This window comes from Dromiciops gliroides, chromosome 2 (genome assembly GCF_019393635.1).
Source record: "Dromiciops gliroides isolate mDroGli1 chromosome 2, mDroGli1.pri, whole genome shotgun sequence".
Classification (NCBI taxonomy): Eukaryota; Metazoa; Chordata; class Mammalia; order Microbiotheria; family Microbiotheriidae; genus Dromiciops; species Dromiciops gliroides.
In genome coordinates, this window is record NC_057862.1 from 627778926 (window position 1) to 627800592 (window position 21667).

Consider the following 21667-nt stretch of genomic DNA (forward strand, 5'->3'; position numbering starts at 1 on the left):
CTTGATCAAGGATTCAAAAATGTATGCCAATCTTTTGAGCTCAATGACAAATTGTGTAAAATGATATTCAGTATCAAAATGCCTTTTAATATAAAAAATCCGGTTTAATGTTAAAATCAATATATTCAATGATTTTGTCTCCTGGTTCATTTGCACAGAGGTATATATGCATCACTATACACATACATACACATATGTCCATATAAGTAAATAGTGTGTGTATATATACTTGCACATTTTTGTTCATCCTTTATTTCAAAGAGGACCAATGACATAATGGAGTGATGTTTTGACTTATGTGTGAATTGGATATGAATGTCGTAAAGTTGCAAAAAGTCATCAGCCTCACCCCCTCTTCCAGAGTTATTGAAATCCAGTGACAAGACAAAAGTCAGGGTGACTGGTGATGGCCCAGGATAAAGTGGATAACCTTGTCATCTGCAATGTTTGACCTAGCTCTAATTGCTCCACAGCACCTGCTTCAGGTGCCTTCATGGCTGTTGAAATAAAGTATTATCATCCATCTATTCTTCCAGAGGAAGTCTTTACATGTTTGGGGTAGACATGTCCCTAACTAACCAATGAGTTCGAAATCTCTTGGTTACCTTCGACCTGATTTAACCAATCTACTGAGACAGTTATACTAAGTTGTGGCCTTTGCACACGCTACAGCCTTTTAGGGCTACAGGTGAAAGTTGGATGATAGGGGCAGCTAGGTGGCGCAGTGGATAGAGCACCGGCCCTGGAGTCAAGAGTACCTGAGTTCAAATCCAGCCTCAGACACTTAACACTTACTAGCTGTGTGACCCTGGGCAAGTCACTTAACCCCAATTGCCTCACTAAAAAAAAAAAAAAGTTGGATGATAGGTGGATACCAAAGATGAATGAGCAACCCTCATATATACATACATATGCACATACATACACAGTGCTGTGCAAACTAACTAGGAGATAAAATAAAATCATGTAATAACATGTGTGTATATACATATGTGTATACACAAACATGCAATACATGCATGTGTATATTTCTAGAGAGAGGGTGTATGCATACATGCATTTATGTATCTATGTGTGTATAATATCCCAAAAGTCTTAGTGTAGTTTTACCCATTAGTAAATTAAAGCTTGAGGAAGAAGATCCAAGATAGTAGATTCAAAAATTTCAGATGCACTAAGAATAGTCAGCAAAATTATATTTAATTTTTTAATTTGAGCTTTAGTAGCTTAAAACTACATTAATATTTTTGAGGCATGTGGTATAATTTTCCTGATCTCTCTATTATATAATGCAAATATGAAATTGATAACAAACATAGGACTTACAAGTTGATCATTCAATATAAATGACAGAAAAATTCTCCCCAGTTGGCTATTTGGAGAGTAAGCTGATTTTTAAAATTCATTGCTATTATAAGAAATAATAGTTTTAGTATTAGTAATAATAACTGCAAGAACCCATGATGATACCAGTGCCCTTATCATCTCCCTCTGAGGGGATATGTTTGATGGGTGACCTCCCTCCTTGTTCCCCATGAGCATAAGAGTTAATATGGCACCATGGGTTATAAGACACAGAAACAAAGCAACACTTCCTTGTTTTGCCTAAGTACATTTATCAACCTTCCTAGTTTAACCCTGGACAGGTTTAACCAAGACAACTTCTGTAAGGCAGTCATTTCCAATTTCCTCTCACTTTTGCATTTCTTCAGCCTGTGACTGTTAACCAGCATCATATGTGTAGTAACTGACATTCTTCATTCAATTGTCTGAAATGTAAACAAGTACCTTTATATGTTAGGTAAACTTCTGGCATATGCAAGAATTTTTTTATGTATTTCATATTCTGTAGAGCAAATTAATAGTCAAAGAGGAATAGAAACTTTACATAGAGTTGTGGGAAGACTGCAAAAAGTGGGATGATGGACATACAGATTGCTGGTTTTTACCGCTTGGCTTACTGGTGTCTCAAGCACAGAAACAGTAATGTTTGTTTCCAGGGCAGGAGTGGAGGGGCTGAGGCTTGAAAAGAGTGCCTGCAGTCATCATGAAGGCAATTAGCATTTGTTACATAATTCAGAATATTTAAGTAATGACTGTTTCTTACATATCTGAAGAAAGCTAAGTTACTCTTTGTCAGGTGTATTTAACCTTTGAACCATGCATACATACATACACACATATGCACACACATACACAAAGCGCTTCTATTTCCTGGTACTATTTTTAAGATAGCTACTGTCAGACAGTAGTGGGTCAGGGGATTAGGAAAGGAAAATGTTCCCACAATTCTGAATTGGAATATGGACTTATTTTTTCATAGAAATTATGCTAGTGCTAAGATATAATATTTTGTATACTTCTTCAGTATCATGTAGGATACATTAGTTTTTATAAACTAATCTATGATTCGAATCATGTCCATGTTTCTTTGGGAAAGTATATTCTCAGTTCCATGCAACCAACTTTAAAAAGCTTTTAAGGGGCAGCTAGGTGGCACAATAGATAAAGCCCTAGCCCTGGATTCAGGAGAACCTGAGTTCAAATATGACCTCAGACACTTGACACTTAATAGCTGTGTGACCCTGGGCAAGTCACTTAACCCTCATTGCCCCACAAAAACAAAAATAAAAAATAAAGCTTATGAATTGTAACTCAGTAAGTTGGGTACAATGGAGCATTATCAAACAACTTGGGACCCCAGATCCTCACAATGTGGAAGCCCTTACTTGGGTGATGTAAGGCAAGTGGGGAAGGTAGAAAGGTGCTCACCTGTTGTGTGGCCAAGTTGAGGTAGGAAAGGAGAAACTTGCTTACTAGTAGTTTTTTCTTTTAATTACTTATTTTTTTTTTGCAGGGCAATGGGGGTTAAGTGACTTGCCCAGGGTCACACAGCTAGTAGGTATCAAGTGTCTGAGGCCAGACTTGAACTCAGGTCCTCCTGAATCCAGGGCCAGTGCTTTATCCACTGCACCACCTAGCTGCTCCCCTTTTTTAAATTTTATTTTTTAAAATTAACCATTCCTTATAACCAGCTCTTTTTTTAAATTTTTATTTATTTTTTTTTGTAGGGCAATGGGGGTTAAGTGACTTGCCCAGGGTCACACAGCTAATAAGTGTCAAGTGTCTGAGGCCGGATTTGATCTCAGGTACTCCTGAATCCAGGGCTGGTGCTTTATCCACTTCACCACCTAGCCGCCTAACTATATGTTCTTGTCCTCAAAGCAAAAAAGCTAACAAATGATCCGTTCCATACTCTTAAAAAAATATTATTTAAAATATATGTACCCTCAAATTTCTAATGCCCTGAAGCAAATCTCAGTTGTCCTGCCCTGGTTAAGGATCAAGGGATAGGGCTGCATTCTGGATACCAAGTTTATATTATTGTCTCCATCCTTGTAAAGGTATTACTTTATGATCCTTGTTTTTTTCCTATTTATTGATAATTATGTTAATAGGAACACTTGAGAATCACTCTATTCCTTCTTGCTGACTATAGACAGAAATAAACTGAAATTTCAGAACAAATTGAAGATTACCCAAGCAAGTTTACATTTGCTGGATTTTTCCAGCAATATTCAGAGAAGATGGCCAGAATGAATATCAATAGTAATAGCACATAGCCACTCATTCCAATCCCATCTTTGGTGAATACAATTTCATTTCCATTTACTAGGTTAATCCAGCTATAGGAGTCCAATCAGATTAAAAACTGCATGAGGGCTGAGGCTGACTTATTTCATCATTATATTCCCAGTTACTTGTACATCATAGGTATTTACTGAAATATCATAGTTCTGGAAAATTGAGGTGGCCTCTTTGTTCAATTAAAGAAAGGAGGGAGAAATAGAACTAAGTAAGATAGGGTTTATGTCCCAGATCTATTCTTTCTGTAAAAATCAATGAATGGATGATTCTGACCCTCAAAAATATCAATGGGCCCTAGGATTAGTAATTTATTTTGCCATCGGCAGAAGGGAACATCAAAAAATTACATGATGTATAACATTCAAATCCCACTAAAATAAATGTTATTATGTTGGTGAGAAGGGCAGACAAACTAGAAGATTGAAATCTCTTTGCAGGCAAAGACTGTCATATTTCATCTTCATACCCCAGGTCCTTAGCATAGTGGACTGAACATATTAAGTGGTCAACAGATAATTTTGTTATAATTGAATTGAAGTATTGTGAAAAGATACCCATGCCTTAGCAGCTAACCCACTTATTTCAAGCAGTACTCAATGTTGCAGAATTTCAGGACACTAAGCAGTGTGGCATGTTTTATAATGCAATTTGACTCAAAGGTGTTCAAAAGTGTGTTGTGGAACCTCTTCTTGTTATATCAGTTGAAATTCTTTCCCATTTTCACCTTTTCATTGCATTAGCACATTTCTGATTTTAAATGATCTGATATTCTGCTTAAATTTGGAAACGAGTCCTTTAGAAATCTAACCTGCAAATAATTCAGAAACATCAGGCAGAAAAGGTGCTGGCAATGGACTTTGTGGACTCAGCATGACTCAGTCATTTTAGGCAGATAGTCTACAGCCCATATCCTTAAGTGTCACATTTATCCTCCCTTTCCCACCATCCAACACACACATACTCTGGTGATCTAATGCTGAGCTCACTCAATATTCTCATTTTCCTTTCTTCTCTTGGAATTGCTTGAATAAAATTTGTCTAGGAGACTGGACCCCTGACATAGGGCACCTAAAATGTATTCAAAGAGGTCTGCTTGTTTTGTTTTGTTTTTGTTAGATTTGAGAACCCTGAGGATGAGTAGATTGTTATGTGGAAGAAACCAAAATTTTCCACTACTAGCAATAGTTACCAATTTCTTGAACCAATTTCTATAATTGTATTGAGTATCAGTTCTAGTTAGGTGTAGTGGTATGAGATAGCTCCTGGTAACTTTTTTAACAATGGAACATGTGGTTATCTGAGCCATAACAAAGGATTTGGGGGCCTAGAGGAAGCAGCTTGGAAGGCCCCTAAAAGAATTGTTATGACATGTATAACTAGGAACTTGGGGTGGCGGGAGACCTCTGAAGGGACCTTCAGATACATTTCCTCATGGAAGAGAAGATTCTGGGGACATGGTGGGGCTTCTCTTGGAGAGGCCACACTAAAAGAGAAAGAAAGTTATAACTAAGCCAAGGTGAGTATAGAGACTATGAAGAAGGGTTAATTATGCAACATGATATAGTAGAAAGGCTACTAGTTCTGGAATCAGAGGCTTTGGATTCAAATCTCACCTTGGCTGTTTATTGTCTGTGTGTCCTTACAGAAATTACTTAACCTCCCTACTGTGACATGAGGGGCTTGGCCTAGATAGTTTTAGGGTCCCTTCTAACCCTGGCTCTATGATCCTCTGATTTCAAATAATTAATTTTGCTATTAAGACACTAACCTCTAGTTTTTGCTACATAATAAAGGGGCATAAGTGTTAACAATGCTGTCTGGATTTCATAATTCTAGGGTAATGCGATGATCATACTACCCTGATTACAACTTCAGCAGTGTTGAGTTAGTGGAGTAGAACAGAGATGAGTGTGAAAAAGAGATGGTACATAACATGACTCTGTGTGTGTGAGACAGACAGAGACAGACAGGCATACAGAGACAGGAGACACAGAAAGAGACAGAGCAACAGAGAGAGATACAGGGAGAAGGAGGGGAAGAGGAAGAGGAATAGAGACAGGGAGAGGAAAAGAGAGAGAGAGAAAGAGAGAGAGAGAGAGAGAGAAACCCAACTCTTTTTTTTTTTTTTGGCCAAGTCAATGAGGGTTAAGTGACTTGCCCAGGGTCATACAGCTAGTAAGTGTTGAGTATCTGAGGCCAGACTTGAAATCAGGTCCTAATGAATCCAGGGCTGGTGCTTTATCCACTACACCATCTAGCTACCCCCAAGATCCAAGTTCTTTTACTAAACTGTGTAAAACAAGAGTCAAAAGATACCCAACAGCATCTTTAAGGTATTCTATCAATTTGCAAACTCTAGCACAGTAGAGAGAATAATCTGGTTTATATTTTTAGGTAAATACCACAGAAAAAGTTACCCAAACCTAGAAACAATGTTATTTCCTTAAAGGCACTAACCGAAGAATAGAATTGTGAATATATCTTTTCTGCAAACACACACAAACACACTTTAATCCCCAATTTACTAAATTTTGTATTTTGGTGTTCTAAATTTAAAATAAAAGCAAAGGGTATACATCTGGCAATGTTATCCATCAATAGTTTTCTAAAACTTTCTGTCACATCATCAGTTTTAAACTTGTCAATCTCAGTTATATCATGTCCCAAAATAGAACACTTGGAAAAGGAACCCTCATAAATAGTTCACTCAATGTATTTGGGGGCTGCATAAATAATTATTAATGGTTCTAATGTGATTGTTTCTCTCATAGTGATTAATTCTTCCTAGGTAAGAATGAAGAATTCAGGGACAGTGGAAAAGAGAGTAGAATAAGGAAGGGAACTTGCTTCTTCTACCACATTAAGTATGATCTGAAATGAAGATCTTCCCCCTTGCTGACAATCCTGTGTCCTAGTCTGTTGATGAATTGACTTTCTGGTCGCTCAGGATAACCAGCTCTACTTCAAATATGTTGATGAATATACACTTCAAAAATCCATGATCTCATTCATGTGGATAGCTAATCCCCTTATGGAAATCATAGCCTATCAATGCTTTCTTGTCATGTGTGGGTTCTTATCAATGTTATTTAAAAAATTCTTTTACAGTGGGGCCATTCAAAATGGATGGGAGTTTCTCTGATTTATGTATTATTTTGTGAGTGGCATTTCAAAACTCAGCCTATTTATCTGTTACATGTCATTTTTGTTAAAAATAAATAAATTGGGGCAGCTAGGTGGCACAGTGAATAGAGCACCAGCCCAGGATTCAGGAGGACCTGAGTTCAAATCCGACCTCAGACACCTAGCTGTGTGACCCTGGGCATGTCACTTAACCCCAATGGCCTTACCAAAAAAAAAAAGAAAGAAAGAAAGAAAGAAAGAAAGAAAGAAAGAAAGAAAGAAAGAAAGAAAGAAAGAAAGAAAGAAATTGACCTTCACTTTTACCAATTGTATAAGTATTAGATGTCACCATTTCCCAGACACAAGTCATTAATGGCAGCAGTATGTAGTCGGCTTATTTCTACCATGTACATTTTTTTTTTATCAAACCTAGAATTGTGTTTGTTTGGTTTTCTGGTGTGGGGGTGGAGATTGTGGAATTATGTGATTCACAGCCCTAGAAAAATACTTTTACTGTTATAATACTACTGAATACTCTTGTTTAAAAAAAAAAAAAAGGATGGATACATTTAGAAATAGATATCTCCAAAATGCAATTTTAAGCTTTAAGAGCTTAAAGCTTACACATTTGTACTTATATGTACATATATGGCTTTAATAACTTTAATGTCCTATAAACTTGTATCTACATATGTTCATATTCATATATTCATATATCCAAACCATAATATTCTGGATTAAGATAGACTGATAGGCAGATAGTACTCCAGTGTTTCAAAAGTCTTAGTGCAATTTTAAGCTATTAAAACTGAAATGTGCACTAAGACTTCTGGGAAATATGTGTGCATTTGGATATAAATGTATATACCCATATGTAAATGTAGATACAAATGTATGCATATTATATATCTGTAGCTATACATATCCATATATATGTAGGGCATGTAGGTGGTAAAGTGAACAGAGTGCAAAGCCTGGAATCAAGAAGGCTTGAGTTCAAATCAGTCTCAGATACTAGGTGTTTAACCCTGAGCAAGTCATTTAATCTTCTTCGTCCCCATTTCCTCATCTGTAAAATGACCTGAAGAAGGAAATCGCAAATGACCAAGAAAACCCCAAATGGGGGGGAGTCACAAAGAGTAGGCGGCAACTGAAATAACTAAACAACAACAGAATATATATGCACACATCAATAGATGATAGGTAGATAGACAGATATCAGATAGGCAGAGATCATATATGCATAAACATATATGTATGTGTATGTACATGTATATGTATATATATGTATTCAGAATATATTCACATATAATTCTGATGCTTCATAAGAACATGAAGGTGACCCTATGTTCTCAAATTCATTGTCAATAAAATGCAATATCTAACAATGTACAATCCTGGAGACTTGTCATCTATTGTCCAAGGAACAATACAACTAAGTTGAAAGTGGTTCATTACCAGAGTGAAGAATTTTAGGGACACAGCAATTTTCAAAGGCCATGTAAAGTTATGGAGGGGTTGTGATCTTCATTCTTATAGGCAGAACTCATACATATTAAATTACAAATTACTAAAGCATTGAGGCTCTAAGAATTATACTAGGTATATTTAAATATACATATAGTAGGTAACAATGATGATAATCATGAAGATAACATTTACATAGCACTTTAAGATTTGTAAATTGATTTTGAAATATTATTTTTTTTATCTTCACAACAATTTTTGGAGGTAGCTGCCGTTGCTTCCCCCAACAGATGATGAGCTAGTGCTGTTAAGTGATTTCCCCAGAATCACATGTCTATTAAGTATCTGACTATATTTGAATTAAGTTCTTCCTAACAACAAGCCCATTGCTTTCTCCATTGTACCAACTAGTGCAAATATATATATATATATATATATATATCTCCATCTACCTATCTATCTATCATCTATCTATCTATCTTTAGGAGGGGCAGACCTGAGATTTCATCGATATTAGAAAACTCAATAGAACACTTGGAAAATGGAACCCTAATTGTTAATTCAGTTCAAATATTTAAGAACTACAAATGTAGTTTGGTAATTGTTCCAAGAAAATTACCTCTAACAGTAAGGATGGGCAACTGTTGAAGAATTAACAATCTTGGATTTGACTACAACAGTAAAAGAATAAATCACTTTCTGAAGATCATGCATTCAATATATGTCAGGGATTAATCCTTAGTCATTCTGATTCTGTGGCCAATTATTGATTAATGGTACCACAATGCCTTTCAGATATATAGATTTAGATAGAGAAAAATTTAGAAATCACCTATGGTTATATCTCTATATGATATGTGTACACACATACATGGACATACCTCTATTGACATGAATATATAAATTTGCTGATTAAAAATATTAGCAACAGTTAAAACTAATAAACAATACTCTTGAAATCCAAATTCTGCTGGTAATGCAAACTTTGTTTTATGTGTAGTTTCCCCAAGTTTTGTTTTATATGAGATACTAATGCACCACGTCTTCATTCCATGAAAAATGTAATGGAAACAGTATTTTTCTCATTTGGTTAGGCCATCAATTTAATCTCTGTTTCTAAATCAATCCTTTCCTTCCTTTGTATATGCAAATTGATCTTGAAAGATGCCTTCTGGCAGGGAAGTTAAAATTAAATTTCCCATATTTATTGTTTTCATGAGTGTTGTAAAGGGTCCTAATTTTATTTTATTATTTTAAATTTATTATCAAAAGACCTATGGAACCTAAATGTCTAACACCCACCCTTGCTTTGCCTCAGGTTGGACTACTTTTGCTGTTTTTCTTATGAACTTTTTGTCTTTCCTGGACACGGAGATAGAATTTCAATTTCTTTACTTTTTAAGTTGTGTTCCCTTTCCCAAACTCTTTGTATATGAGATTTGTTCCCTCTAGCTTTTCTGTAATTGATGTGTCACACTTGGTTCTGAAATTTCAATGTTCAGCATTTCTGTTTCTTAAGTGTGCATCCTTGGGAACAGGTGAATACCAGACACTTCTACTCTGACATGTGGCAAAAGGAAGACTGTAACATTACTTTCTCTTAAGCATATGTTTAGTGTTGTGTATGCACCTTATAAGTTAAATTATGAGTTATTCAAGCACTGTGCACATAAAAATAAGTACTTTTTTTTCTAGCAAAGAAAAAGAAAAGGAAAAAGAGCACAATTTTAAAAGAAATTTTGATCTGTATAATATTAACCCAAATATTCTTTACCATATTTGACTATAAGATGCCACAATTTGAAGATATTCATGAGTTAGTTTTTGAAGCTTAATTTTATAATATCAAAAGACAAAAACACTCCAATATAGAAAGTGAGGGAGCAGAAGTGGTAAATAACCTAGCTAGACCCTTAACAATAAATGGCTGGCCATGAGAGTGAGTTGTATGTTTTTACACTGGTTTTCTTTGCTCTCTCCATTGTGCCACCCAGTACAAATACATATCAATATCTATCTATCTATCTACCTATCTATCTATCTATCTATCTATCTATCTATCTATCTATCTATCTATCTATCTGTCTATCTATCTATCTATCTACCTTTGTACCTATCATCCATCCATCCATCTATTTATTTACCCCAAGGCAGAGAATGGCCCTAGGATATGTGGGAAAGAGAGAATAGAAATGCTTGTTAATTTTAAAAATAAGAACAATAAGAGGAAAAGATTCTATAGCCTAAATTACCTTACCAGAGGCTAAACTGTCCTAATGGGGAGGAATCACCTGAATCCAAACTCCTATGTGATCTTTCCAATAATCCCAAAATGCAGTGCATGTTTGTTTTGTTTTTTTTTTCCCCAGGAAGTAAACTATGGTAAATGTCTTCAAGAAAAATCTTATTAAAATATAGGCAGTGAAACTTGAATGAAAGAAGATACTTTGGTAAATACTAAGCCATAAAAGTTCAGGTCTAATCTCTAAACTAAGAAATCTCATCACAGTAATGTGAAATCCACTTTGCTTGGGCCTCATCATGATGTGGAGATGGACTTGTGTTTTAAAGACAATATAGAGATATCACACTCAGCTGGCAGCCACACACAGCCTGCAAAACACTGGAGTACAGACTGAACTAGATTAAAAAATAATTGGGAAATATTTATCAAAATAAAAGTACAAAACAGATAATGTTCATTTTGGCTGTCAATATGCAGCAAGGGTATGTTTCTACTTAAATTTTATATTCCTTTACCAAGTTCCGAGGGGTCTTATTGATGTAAAAAGCCTTCTTATACAGTTACAGAAGTGAAATAACTAGATGTCAGTCATATATAAGCCTAGCTGAGACTTTTACAACCTAGTTGATTTTTTTCTTCTTAATCTGGTAATAATAAGCATTCACTAAGGCATAGAGGATGGATACTCTTGGTGAAGAAAATACTTATACCAAAAATCTCATGATGTTAATGAAATAGTAAAGAGCTATATTTAGACTTTTCTGTCTTTTTTTTGAGGAGGGGAGGTTATGTGGCCAGCAGGAGTATCAGAAATATGGCAGACTAATGGAGATTGGCACCAGCTCTGCAATTGGTTGAAGAGAGTTAGTGGAACATGGACAAGTGATGTGTCCAGGAATTGTCAGTATATGTCAGAGAAAGGATTTGAACACAGGTCTTCCTGATTCTAATGTTAATTCACTATTCACACTGCCTCTGAGTTAGATGTTAAAGAGAAAAGTGGTGAATTCTCAACATCTATCACATATATTCCCTACTCTACCCCTGGATTCTACCTGTCTCATTCAGCCTCCACTAGACTTGAAGTTTGAATCTCAGATTGGGGTATAAGTGTCACATATCATTTGTGGCAGATTACCTTTGTTGGGATATCTCCATTTCTCTCTCACCTTAGATTGAATCAGCCTGATGTAGTGGGAAAATATAGGTCAGTTTGAATCCTGCTAATGACTCTTACTATGTCTTTGTTAGGCATACTAAAACTGGATTGAATTTCGATTTCCTCCTTTGTAAAATATGAATATGAATATTTGTTTCATGTGTTTCTCATGTTATTATTAATTGATGAGGTGATTTACACAAATTTCCTAGAAAATCTAAACAATATAATATCAACCCAAATCATCCTCCTCCTCTTCATTTCTGTTCCACTCCAACAGACTAAGAATAGCTGGGAAAAACTATTTTATTCAGGACATTTTGAAAGAAGGACTTTAAATTTAATAATCTATCAGGCAGTGCATGTGAATTGCTAAGGAAAAGTGGGGAATATAACAGATTTAAACCCTCTCATTTTACAGATAGGGAAATTGAATCTCAGAGACAGGAAGAAATCAACACAAGATGTGCTTGATACTCAGTTCCAGGGTGGGTCTTAATTCTATATTTAGCTAATTGAAAGCACATTCTTTTTGTTTGATAATATGTGTTTATATACACATGTTATGTAACATGTATATAAAATACCTGTATGTATATATATATGTGTGTGTGTGTGTGTGTGTGTGTGTGTGTGTGTGTATATATATATATAGTGCTGGATATAATGAATATGTTTGTGTGCTACATTATTTAAAATAATATATAAATAATATATTATCACCTAGTCATTTATTTAGTTAGTTGTTTTTTTATTTAATATGGAAATAATATGCCATTATAAAATATAATATATAAATAATATGTAACATAGATAATAAGAATATATGTGTATACATGTACATTTACAGTCAGAATTTTTGAAAACTGAAATAAGGATTTTGGTTCCAATTAATAGTTTCAAGACTACTTGGGGTAAAATAAATAAAATCATTCTTAGTCCTAAATCTATAATTGTATGACACTATAGGATTTGTTTTTGAAAGAAATTAGTTGTCAGTCCCCTTTTATTCATCAAAAAGTTAAATTGGTTTTGTATGAGAACTAGAAGTACTGAAATTCAGTGGATTATAGAGCCTATATATTTCAGCCTTCAGCCATGTCAAGAAATTGTATTGGTTCTCCAAAGAGAGCAGGAATTAAAAAAGAAAGAAAGAAAAAATGTCATATTTACTACAAGGTTGAGAGAAATTTATATGGATGAATTATATTTTAAGTGCATTTAAGGATAGAACTTAGCATTCATTTAAACAAAAAGAAATCTAAATGAGCAGAAATTCAAATGAGTGGAGACATCTGGATGGATGGAATGGACAACATCCTATGGTCTCTTCTTACTATATGATTCTGTGATTGAAGATAAGTTGACTTCTGTGGAATATAAAGACTAATCAGAATAAATCTCTATGTTTAGCTTTTTTGATGTATGTTTTTTAAAATATACTTAAACAAACTCTTCCCATATGGCTTACAAAAACTGGGTCTTTTTATTGGCTTCCAGTAGATTTTAGCCAGCTGTACTCTTTTCCAAGCAAAAAGATCCTTGCTATGTTATACCTTAAATCTATTACCTTTAAAATGAATAAGAATGGGGCAGCTAGGTGGCACAGTGGATGGAGCACTAGCCCTGGAGTCAGGAGGACCTGAGTTCAAATCGGGCCTCAGACACTTGACACTTACTAGCTGTGTGACCCTGGGAAATTCACTTAACCCCAATTGCCTCACTAAAAAAAAAAAAAAGAATAAGAATTCCTTAAAGTTAATTTCCTTTTCCTGACTTTGTCAACAGCCATACTCAATAAATAGCAGAGATATAATTCAAACCCAAATTTTGATTTCGAATCTAAGACTCTTTCTAGTACACCATGGTGGGGCAATGAGGGTTCAGTGACTTGCCTAGGGTCACACAGCTACTAAGTGCCGAGTGTCTGAGGACAAATTTGAACTCAGGTCCTTCTGAATCCAGGACCAGTGCTTTTATCCACCATGCCACCTAGCCGCCCCTGAAATATATTTGTAACATAAGCAGACCCGTAAAAATTTTGAGAAGAAAATATTCATATGGTTTTAAGAATTCAAGATGGTTTTTCAATAGTCCCTATTGGAATCTACAATCATTTATTGAGCACCTACTATCTGCCAGCCACTGTGTTAAGTATATTACAAATATTACCTCATATGATCTCATAACAACCCTGGGAATGCAGTGCTATTATTAATCTCATTTTACATTTGGAAAAATTGAACTAAATAGACCTTAAGTCCCTTATTTAGATTCTCATAACTACTAAGTGACTGAGTATCTGAGGTCACATTTGAATTGAGGTCTTCCTGATTCCAGGCCATGTGTTCCATCAGCTAGGCCACCTACCGCTCTATAGGTTTCACTTATCCCAGGATGTATATCTTTGATAATAAGAGAAGTAATCTCTGACATTTATGTTAAGGTTTTAAAGTATGCAAAGTGCTTTATATCCCTTATCTCACTTGAGCTTTACTAGAGTCCATTGGGAAAGCATTACAAGTCTCATTAGTGCCAATGAATAAACAGAAGCTTTGTGACTTTATTTTATTTTATTTTATTTTATTTTTTGTATTCTGGTTGAGGAGACACTTTAGCTGGTCTGATTTAGTTGCATGATTTTAAGATTTAATAGCCTTTTGGACCAGTATTTCAAGGTTTCCCAGTTTTAAAGATGCAGATGAACTTAAGTCGAATCGATAAAATTCATATTATTAGTCTGGTCATATTTCACATTAGTCATACAGAAGGAACTCCAGTCTTCTGATAAGACTTGACTATGGTTTAATATGGAACCAATGTTTTTCCTTTAGACCTTACATCACAGAATGTATTCGAATATCAGAATTCAAATGGCAACAGCACAGGGCATGAGTAGGACTTTAAAAGGAATACACATTCTCAAGTGCATTTTGGGAAGCTGGAGCTTCCAAAAGAATCATAGCAGGGATTTGTCATGCTGAGTTGCCATTTATAGTTACTATACTTTCAAAAGTAGTCAATTAGTATTGTCCTAATTGCAGCAATAATTAAAAGTATTTGTTCTTGAAAGACTTATTGTTCCTCAAAAAAAGTTCTTACCAGGAAGCATGGAATAGAGGGTGCAGAACATTGAATTAGGAATGAGAGGCCCTTAATTAAAAACCCGAGTAGTTCTGAGAAAGATATTGAATAGTTCCTTGGGTGGCATTTTCTTTATTTGTACAATTTTGGATTATGTTATCTATAAAGTCTTTCCAAATCTAAATCCTATGATCCTTTTGAAAGCCAATTTTATCAAATCCAGTCTTAGTTCAGCAAATATAAAAGGTGCCCTCTTAAAGTGGAATCCTAGACCTGGAGAAAGATGACTTAGTTTGAATTCCAGCTCTCTCACTTATTACCTGGAGCAGTTTCCTTGTTTTTAAATAAAGGGATTAGACTAGACTAGATGACCTCAAAATTTTCTTCTAACTTGAAAATCTATTATTCTCTGTGTTAAAAGAAAAAAAAAAAAAAGGCTCAGGACATGATGCCAATACAAAAGTGTTTCTGAATCTTTTTTTTTTAATAAATGAAGTGTTGTCTATGATAGATAGTTCATGAAGTATTCATCCGCCATCATCCAAAACACAGATTAAAACTGTTGAAAAATGTATTTTAAAAAATATTCATTGTGAACATAAGGGCTAAAGGTTTAAATTCACTAAAAAATCAAGGTAATTCTAGAAGAATATTGGAACACAAAGTTTTCTGAAGCTCTGTGATAGCTAGAACTGACTATATGTGTGTATACATATACATATACATATACATATATACATATATACATATATACATATATACATATATACATATATACATATATACATATATACATACACATACATATGTAAGTGCATGGAGACACATGTGTTTGTATATATAAATATACATATATACATGTGTGTGTATATAAATTTGTGTTTGTGTATACATATATAAATCCTTCAATATTAGCAAATATTACAAACATAATCAATCTATAAATACCTATTATCAGTCATTCTTCTAGCCTATAGGGTACAAAGAAAAAAAAATTAACAATTTTACTCAGGGAAATTACAATCTATCTGTAGATCACACACACACACACACACACACATATAAGATTATGCAAAATATATTCCAGATAACTGGTGGGAGGAAGGAGTAGCATCTAGGGAGATCACGAGATGTACTTTGTAAATGCCATTTAACCACAATGATTATGCTATATAATTTGAGTATCTAACAGATACAGAAAATCTAACATATCTTTCCAAGAGAAGCTGAACACACCCACATATACAACATAGATATATGCATGTGTGTATATTATATGTACACAAACATACACACACTATTTAGTGCTAATAGAGTGTTTTAGAACATCATGTTGTAAATATCCTATAGCTATATCTAGAATATCCTAACAGAGAAATAAAAAGAAAATAAATCATATAGTGTGTGGATATATAGATATATGGATATAGCTATATATGCACACATACATATATATATGTAAATGTATATGTGTATATGTATATATACATATATGCATATGTGTGAATGGAAAATGTGTCTTTGAATGCTTGGCATGATACTACCTTAAAATGATCGTCTCCTGAAATATAAAATTGGAAAGAGGAAAATAAAAAAATGAGAAATGGAACAGATCTGCCATTTGTAGCAATTTTCTCTTATTTTTGATGACAGTATAATTAAAAAATTATCCTCAGTGACTGATGTGCTATTTGAGGAAGTATCACCATCAATCAATGAAGGGAATCCAAATAATGATACTGGACATAACAGAATGAATACAGTGAAAATCTGTCTAGGAAACCACAGTTTTAGAGATAACCATTCATCAATTTCAAGAGATATCTCAAATTTTAAATCATAAAATAACAAAGACGATAGTTTCCCCCAAAAAATGTAAGTGGGAAAAGCCCTTGCATCTTTTAACAGGTAAGCCTACTTTTTGATAACAACATGTTATTAATGTGTTATGCACAAATGTAGTATATCCTTGACAGAGAAATGAAGAGAGAATAGGAATCAAGTGACCAGAAATTCATTCTGAGAAATTATATTTTCACTGTTCCATAAAGTTGAATGAAATGTATAGAAAGTTTTTATTCTTCCTTAGTTTATGGTTAGTTATTTAATGAAAAAGTTTCAATAAGCAGGGCAAAATATAACATTAAAAGCTCTTCTCCAACAAGATTTCTTTCTAAACATACATTGAGATCACATAGGATTCTGTGAAAGATGATATGACAGGCATCTTCTGATGATCAAAATAATAATTTGGTTTTCGTTTTGATGATGATATTATTGGTTTACATATGATTGTGATGTTTGAAGTATACTTTACATGCCTTATTTCAAATGATCCTCACTATAAATAGATTAAGTACCACAAGATACCAAAAGATTTATAATGTTCATTTTACTGTTGGAGTGTTGAGGCTTAGAGAGGTTGAGATTTGCTTATGGTGTTACAACTAGATGAGGATGAGTGAGAATGACAGATATAGAAAAAAAATCAACTAAGGCATGAAACAGGGATAGATTAAGAAGGCTAATGAAACTCTGTGTTTCACTAAGAGAGGCATAGAGGTCAATAATGGTAGAAGATAATACGACTTTCCTTTGTCCTAGTAAGGTCATATTTGGAGTATTACTTTCAGGTCTGTATACTACCATTTAGGATAGGCATTGAAAAAGTAGAAAGTGTTACAAGAAACATCCCCAGGCTAGTGGAGCACCACAAAATCCTCTCAAATGGACAGTGGCTAAAAGAATTGTGAATCGTTTTCTTAGATAATTGACAATTTAAGAGATGTATGATAATAATCTTCAAGTATTTTAAGGACTACCAGTTTAGAGGAATTGGATTTGTCTCCCTTTGCCACATAGGGCAAATTTCAAAGAGTAAAATTTAGTTCTGATGTTAGGAAAATAATTCTTCTCAATTAGAACTCTCAGGAAATTAAATAGGCTGCTTTAGGCAGTGATGATTTCCCTCTCTCTAGAAATCCTCAAGCAAGGCTGGAGGAAAACTTGTTGGTTACATTGTAAAGAGGATTCCTATCCATGTGCAGGGCAGGAGAGCCTCAGATGAGCCTTTTAACTCAAAGAGTCTCTAATCCTAAATTCTCCAGTTGATATTATGCTGACTGCATCGATTCCCAAAATATTAAAAGGAATCCTCATCAAGATACCCAGTCATTTGAAAGATATTCACTTAATGACTAACATTAAGGGAGGGAGAAGTAGATGAAGAATGCATATTTACTAAATTATGATAATAGCTCAAAGGAGAATCCACTTAGTGAATCAATACAAGTAACTTGGACAAGCTTAAAAATAGACAGTGACCCAGATGTACAACTGAATAGGAAGAAAGAAGGCTGGATCACATTTGGCAAATTTTGCAGTGCTTGCAACTATCCTAAGATTCCAAAGAATGCATTTTTTACACTACTATTCTCCACTAGTTGTCATGTGGCTACAAATCATGTAGAATGACAGTCTGGAGAATGAAGATTTTATGTGCCCCAAAGGATGATGTGAAGTGGATGTGTGATCATAAAAAATAATTATTAGAAAAGAAGGTGGATGTTTTATACAGTTTAGAGGAAGGGAAAATAGGTAGCCAAGCATAATTTGAGCATCCACAAAATGTGCACTACTCTCGAAAAGGTCTATTAGCACATTGGGTGAATCCTCTATGGGATGGTCATTGAAAGCTATGAATAAGAACCACAAAGAATAAGAAGACATGGAGGGGCAGCTAGGTGGCACAATGGATAAAGCACTGGCCCTGGATTCAGGAGGACCTGAGTTCAAATCCGGCCTCAGACACTTGACAATTACTAGTTGTGTGATCCTGGGCAAGTCACTTAACCCTCACTGCCCTGAAAAAAAAAAGAAAAAGAAAAAAAAAAGAATAAGAAGACATGGCTAGATTGTGATCTGCCTTAGTGAAGCAATAATTTTCATCAGTGAGATATGTTCCCATTAAAGTTTCAGACTAATGTGTAACAAAACATAGTGCTACTAAAATAAATTGGAAATCAAAATGTTAAAATGATCACCAGGAAATTCCAATCTAGCTAACCTATAATACTGGGTTTATATTAAAAGTACGTGAGGTCAATTTTTCTTTCTTTGATATCAGGTACTTAAAAATAATTGAGTTTAATGCTGGAAGGAACATTAAATGCCCTCTGCTCCAGGAGTTCTTAACCTAGAGTCTGTGGACTTGATGATGATAATGCCGATTATTATTATTGTTATCGTTACTGTTATTATTATTGCATTTCAATATAATTGGTTTACTTTCTAACCTTGAGCATGTTATTTTGTGAACTCAAAATTATTTGGAGAAGGGATCCAAAGGCATCACCAGACTACCAAAGGGGTACAAGACATAAGGAATGTAAAGAACCCCTGTTTATGCCAAAGCCCTCATTTTCTAGATAGGGAAAATGACGTCCAGAGAAATGAAATAATGTATTTAAAGTGATATGATTAGTTTGTGCCTTGGTACAAATAGAGGCAGATTTTCACCTTCAGTACAATAGGTTTTGCACCATCCCTCATTGCCTCCTTTTGTTTACATAGAATTCATCCTATTATGTTAGAGTCAGATGATGATGTGACACAGGCTATGAAGGTAATTCCTAGGAGTTCTCAAACATTTTCTGACCATGTCTTGTAGCATCCTTGAAGTTTATGGCCTCCCTGAGTAATAATTTTGAGGGAAACATCATGTATCTGTTTGTATTTTAAAGTATCAATCATACTGCTTCAAATTTGGTATTTAAAATAAATTATTTTATAAAATAAATAAGCTATTATAATTAATATAACTGTAGATATATCAAATGCTGTGATAGTTGTGTAGGATTCCCCCCCCACATACACCTTTTTTTTTTTTCCTAGAAGGTCAAAACATTGATCTTTTTTCAATGGTTAAACGATGGCATAAAGCTAGAGTATTACTTTCTTTGAAGAAAAAAACAAATCTGACTTGTCAGGTACCTGCTTTAGCAAATAGTAAGTTTAATTCCTAACACCCACATGAGGCACAAGAATAGTTAGATTAACAACTCTAGTGTCATACTGTCAGCTGCTGTTTATTTAAATTAAAATGTCACCATCCAGAAATAAATGAGGAAGTTGAAAAACGGTAAATTTCAAAAAAAAAAACATACAGTACATTGGCAGCTTGGTAAAAATTATATTACATTCTTGTTTCTGTTGAACTTAACATTGGCCTATTTCCATTTTAACATGTAGCAAGATTTTGCCCTCCCCCACCCGCATCATTTCTACATATACTACTGTGAAACAAAAAATGGACATAATGTATGTAAAAAGCATTTCACAAACCTAAAAGGCTATATAACTGTCAGCTATTATTAGCTGAAAATATGAATCATTATCATAATTATCAATTTATTATTCTTATTCTTACTACTAGACTTCAGTGTGGATGCTCCCTCTACTGAGACAAATCACAACACTTTCAAACCTTAATAAATGATTTCAAGAGGTTCTGTGTCCCAGCAATTCACCACCAATGATGAATCTCTCCTCCTTTAGCTACCCATCCCTTGGCCAACAGAAATGCAGTACATTGAAAGACCCATAGTCAAAGCCTTTGTAGTATCTGCCAGAGAATTCACTCTATTGGTGAAGCCTTCTAGAAACTAGTCTCTCTGCTGTAATGAGGAGCTCTTTATGGGGTAAAATTTATTAATGAGTAATAACATACATTGGTAGCCAGAGTCCCCCAATCAAGGATATTGGAGTTCCATCAAAGTCAATACTCTATATGACTATGAATAGAAAACCCCATCATAGCTCACACTAATATGGTGACTAAAGTTTTGTTCATCTTATGTTTATCTACTCTACATTTTTGGAGTTTCCTTACAATTTTATCTCACATATCTTCTTTTAAATCATTTTTCTTTGGCTTATAATTCCCTCTTCAGTATAGTAGCTTTAGGCACTAACATAATCGACAAGTCTCAATTTCATGTTTTTCCTCTTTCTCTCTTACCCTTTAAGGTCTAACAGCTTTTCTACTCTAACCCCAAACCCATATATTTTTTTTTATTTCCCAGCCCTGACTTTTCTCAAAAGATATCTCTAAGATGCTATTTCCCTTTTGGATATATGGAACACCTAGATACTCTATTTTTAAGCCAATTTGACTATCTTGACTCTAACATCAGTAGGATGAGCTACCACACATGAGACAAGTACAAGCTCTATATCTGTAACCTACTTGACATATTCACTAATTGCTTTACTAACATATATGTTAAAAACATGGGCTATACTTTAGGTTAATTAATCATGAGACAGAGGTATAAAAACACATTCAGGATTAACAACATGGAGATATTTACTTGGCCAGGCTTTCCATTCTCACATAAAAATGCCTCATATTCGGATGCGAATTCGGGGGCGTTGTCATTGACATCCAGCACTTTAATAGCAACAGGTACTCGAGATATTTGACTGTGGTTCCCTATGGGAAGGAAAAAATAACAAGCATTGAGTGTATTTTACTTTATTTTACTTTTCACGTACAATTTAATGGGCTTATAAGATGGTGGTGATGCATGTGTCTATGATATTCTAAAATAGAACACTTTAGTCAAGGAATTCATAGCATCTGACCATTCAATAAATAAAATAAGCCAGTGCTCCATCACCAAAAAGGAGAATAAATCTTTATATCAAATAATCTGCGTGAGATGTTTACTTGATGAAGACCTTCTTGGACTAAATAAGATTTTTTTTTCTCTGATGTATCAGGCATTGTTTTATTGATAAAGTGAATTATACACAAGAGGAGGGATGCTGTAAACAACCAGGATTGATTTCTTTGTTTATCTTTGGCAGAACACATTACATTTTGCTCTATTAGTTGCTCTGACTGCCCATATATTATGTTCAGCATTTAAAAAAGACAA

At 34.3% G+C, this 21667-nt stretch overlaps 1 protein-coding gene across 1 annotated transcript in view; it reads right to left on the reverse strand.

The window, feature by feature from the left end:
* Positions 1–21667, reverse strand: part of CDH8 (cadherin 8) — a 526134-nt gene that overhangs the window by 109241 nt on the left and 395226 nt on the right. The window contains 1 exon segment of the mRNA XM_043985317.1: positions 21098–21219. Coding sequence (XP_043841252.1) covers positions 21098–21219 — 122 coding nt within the window.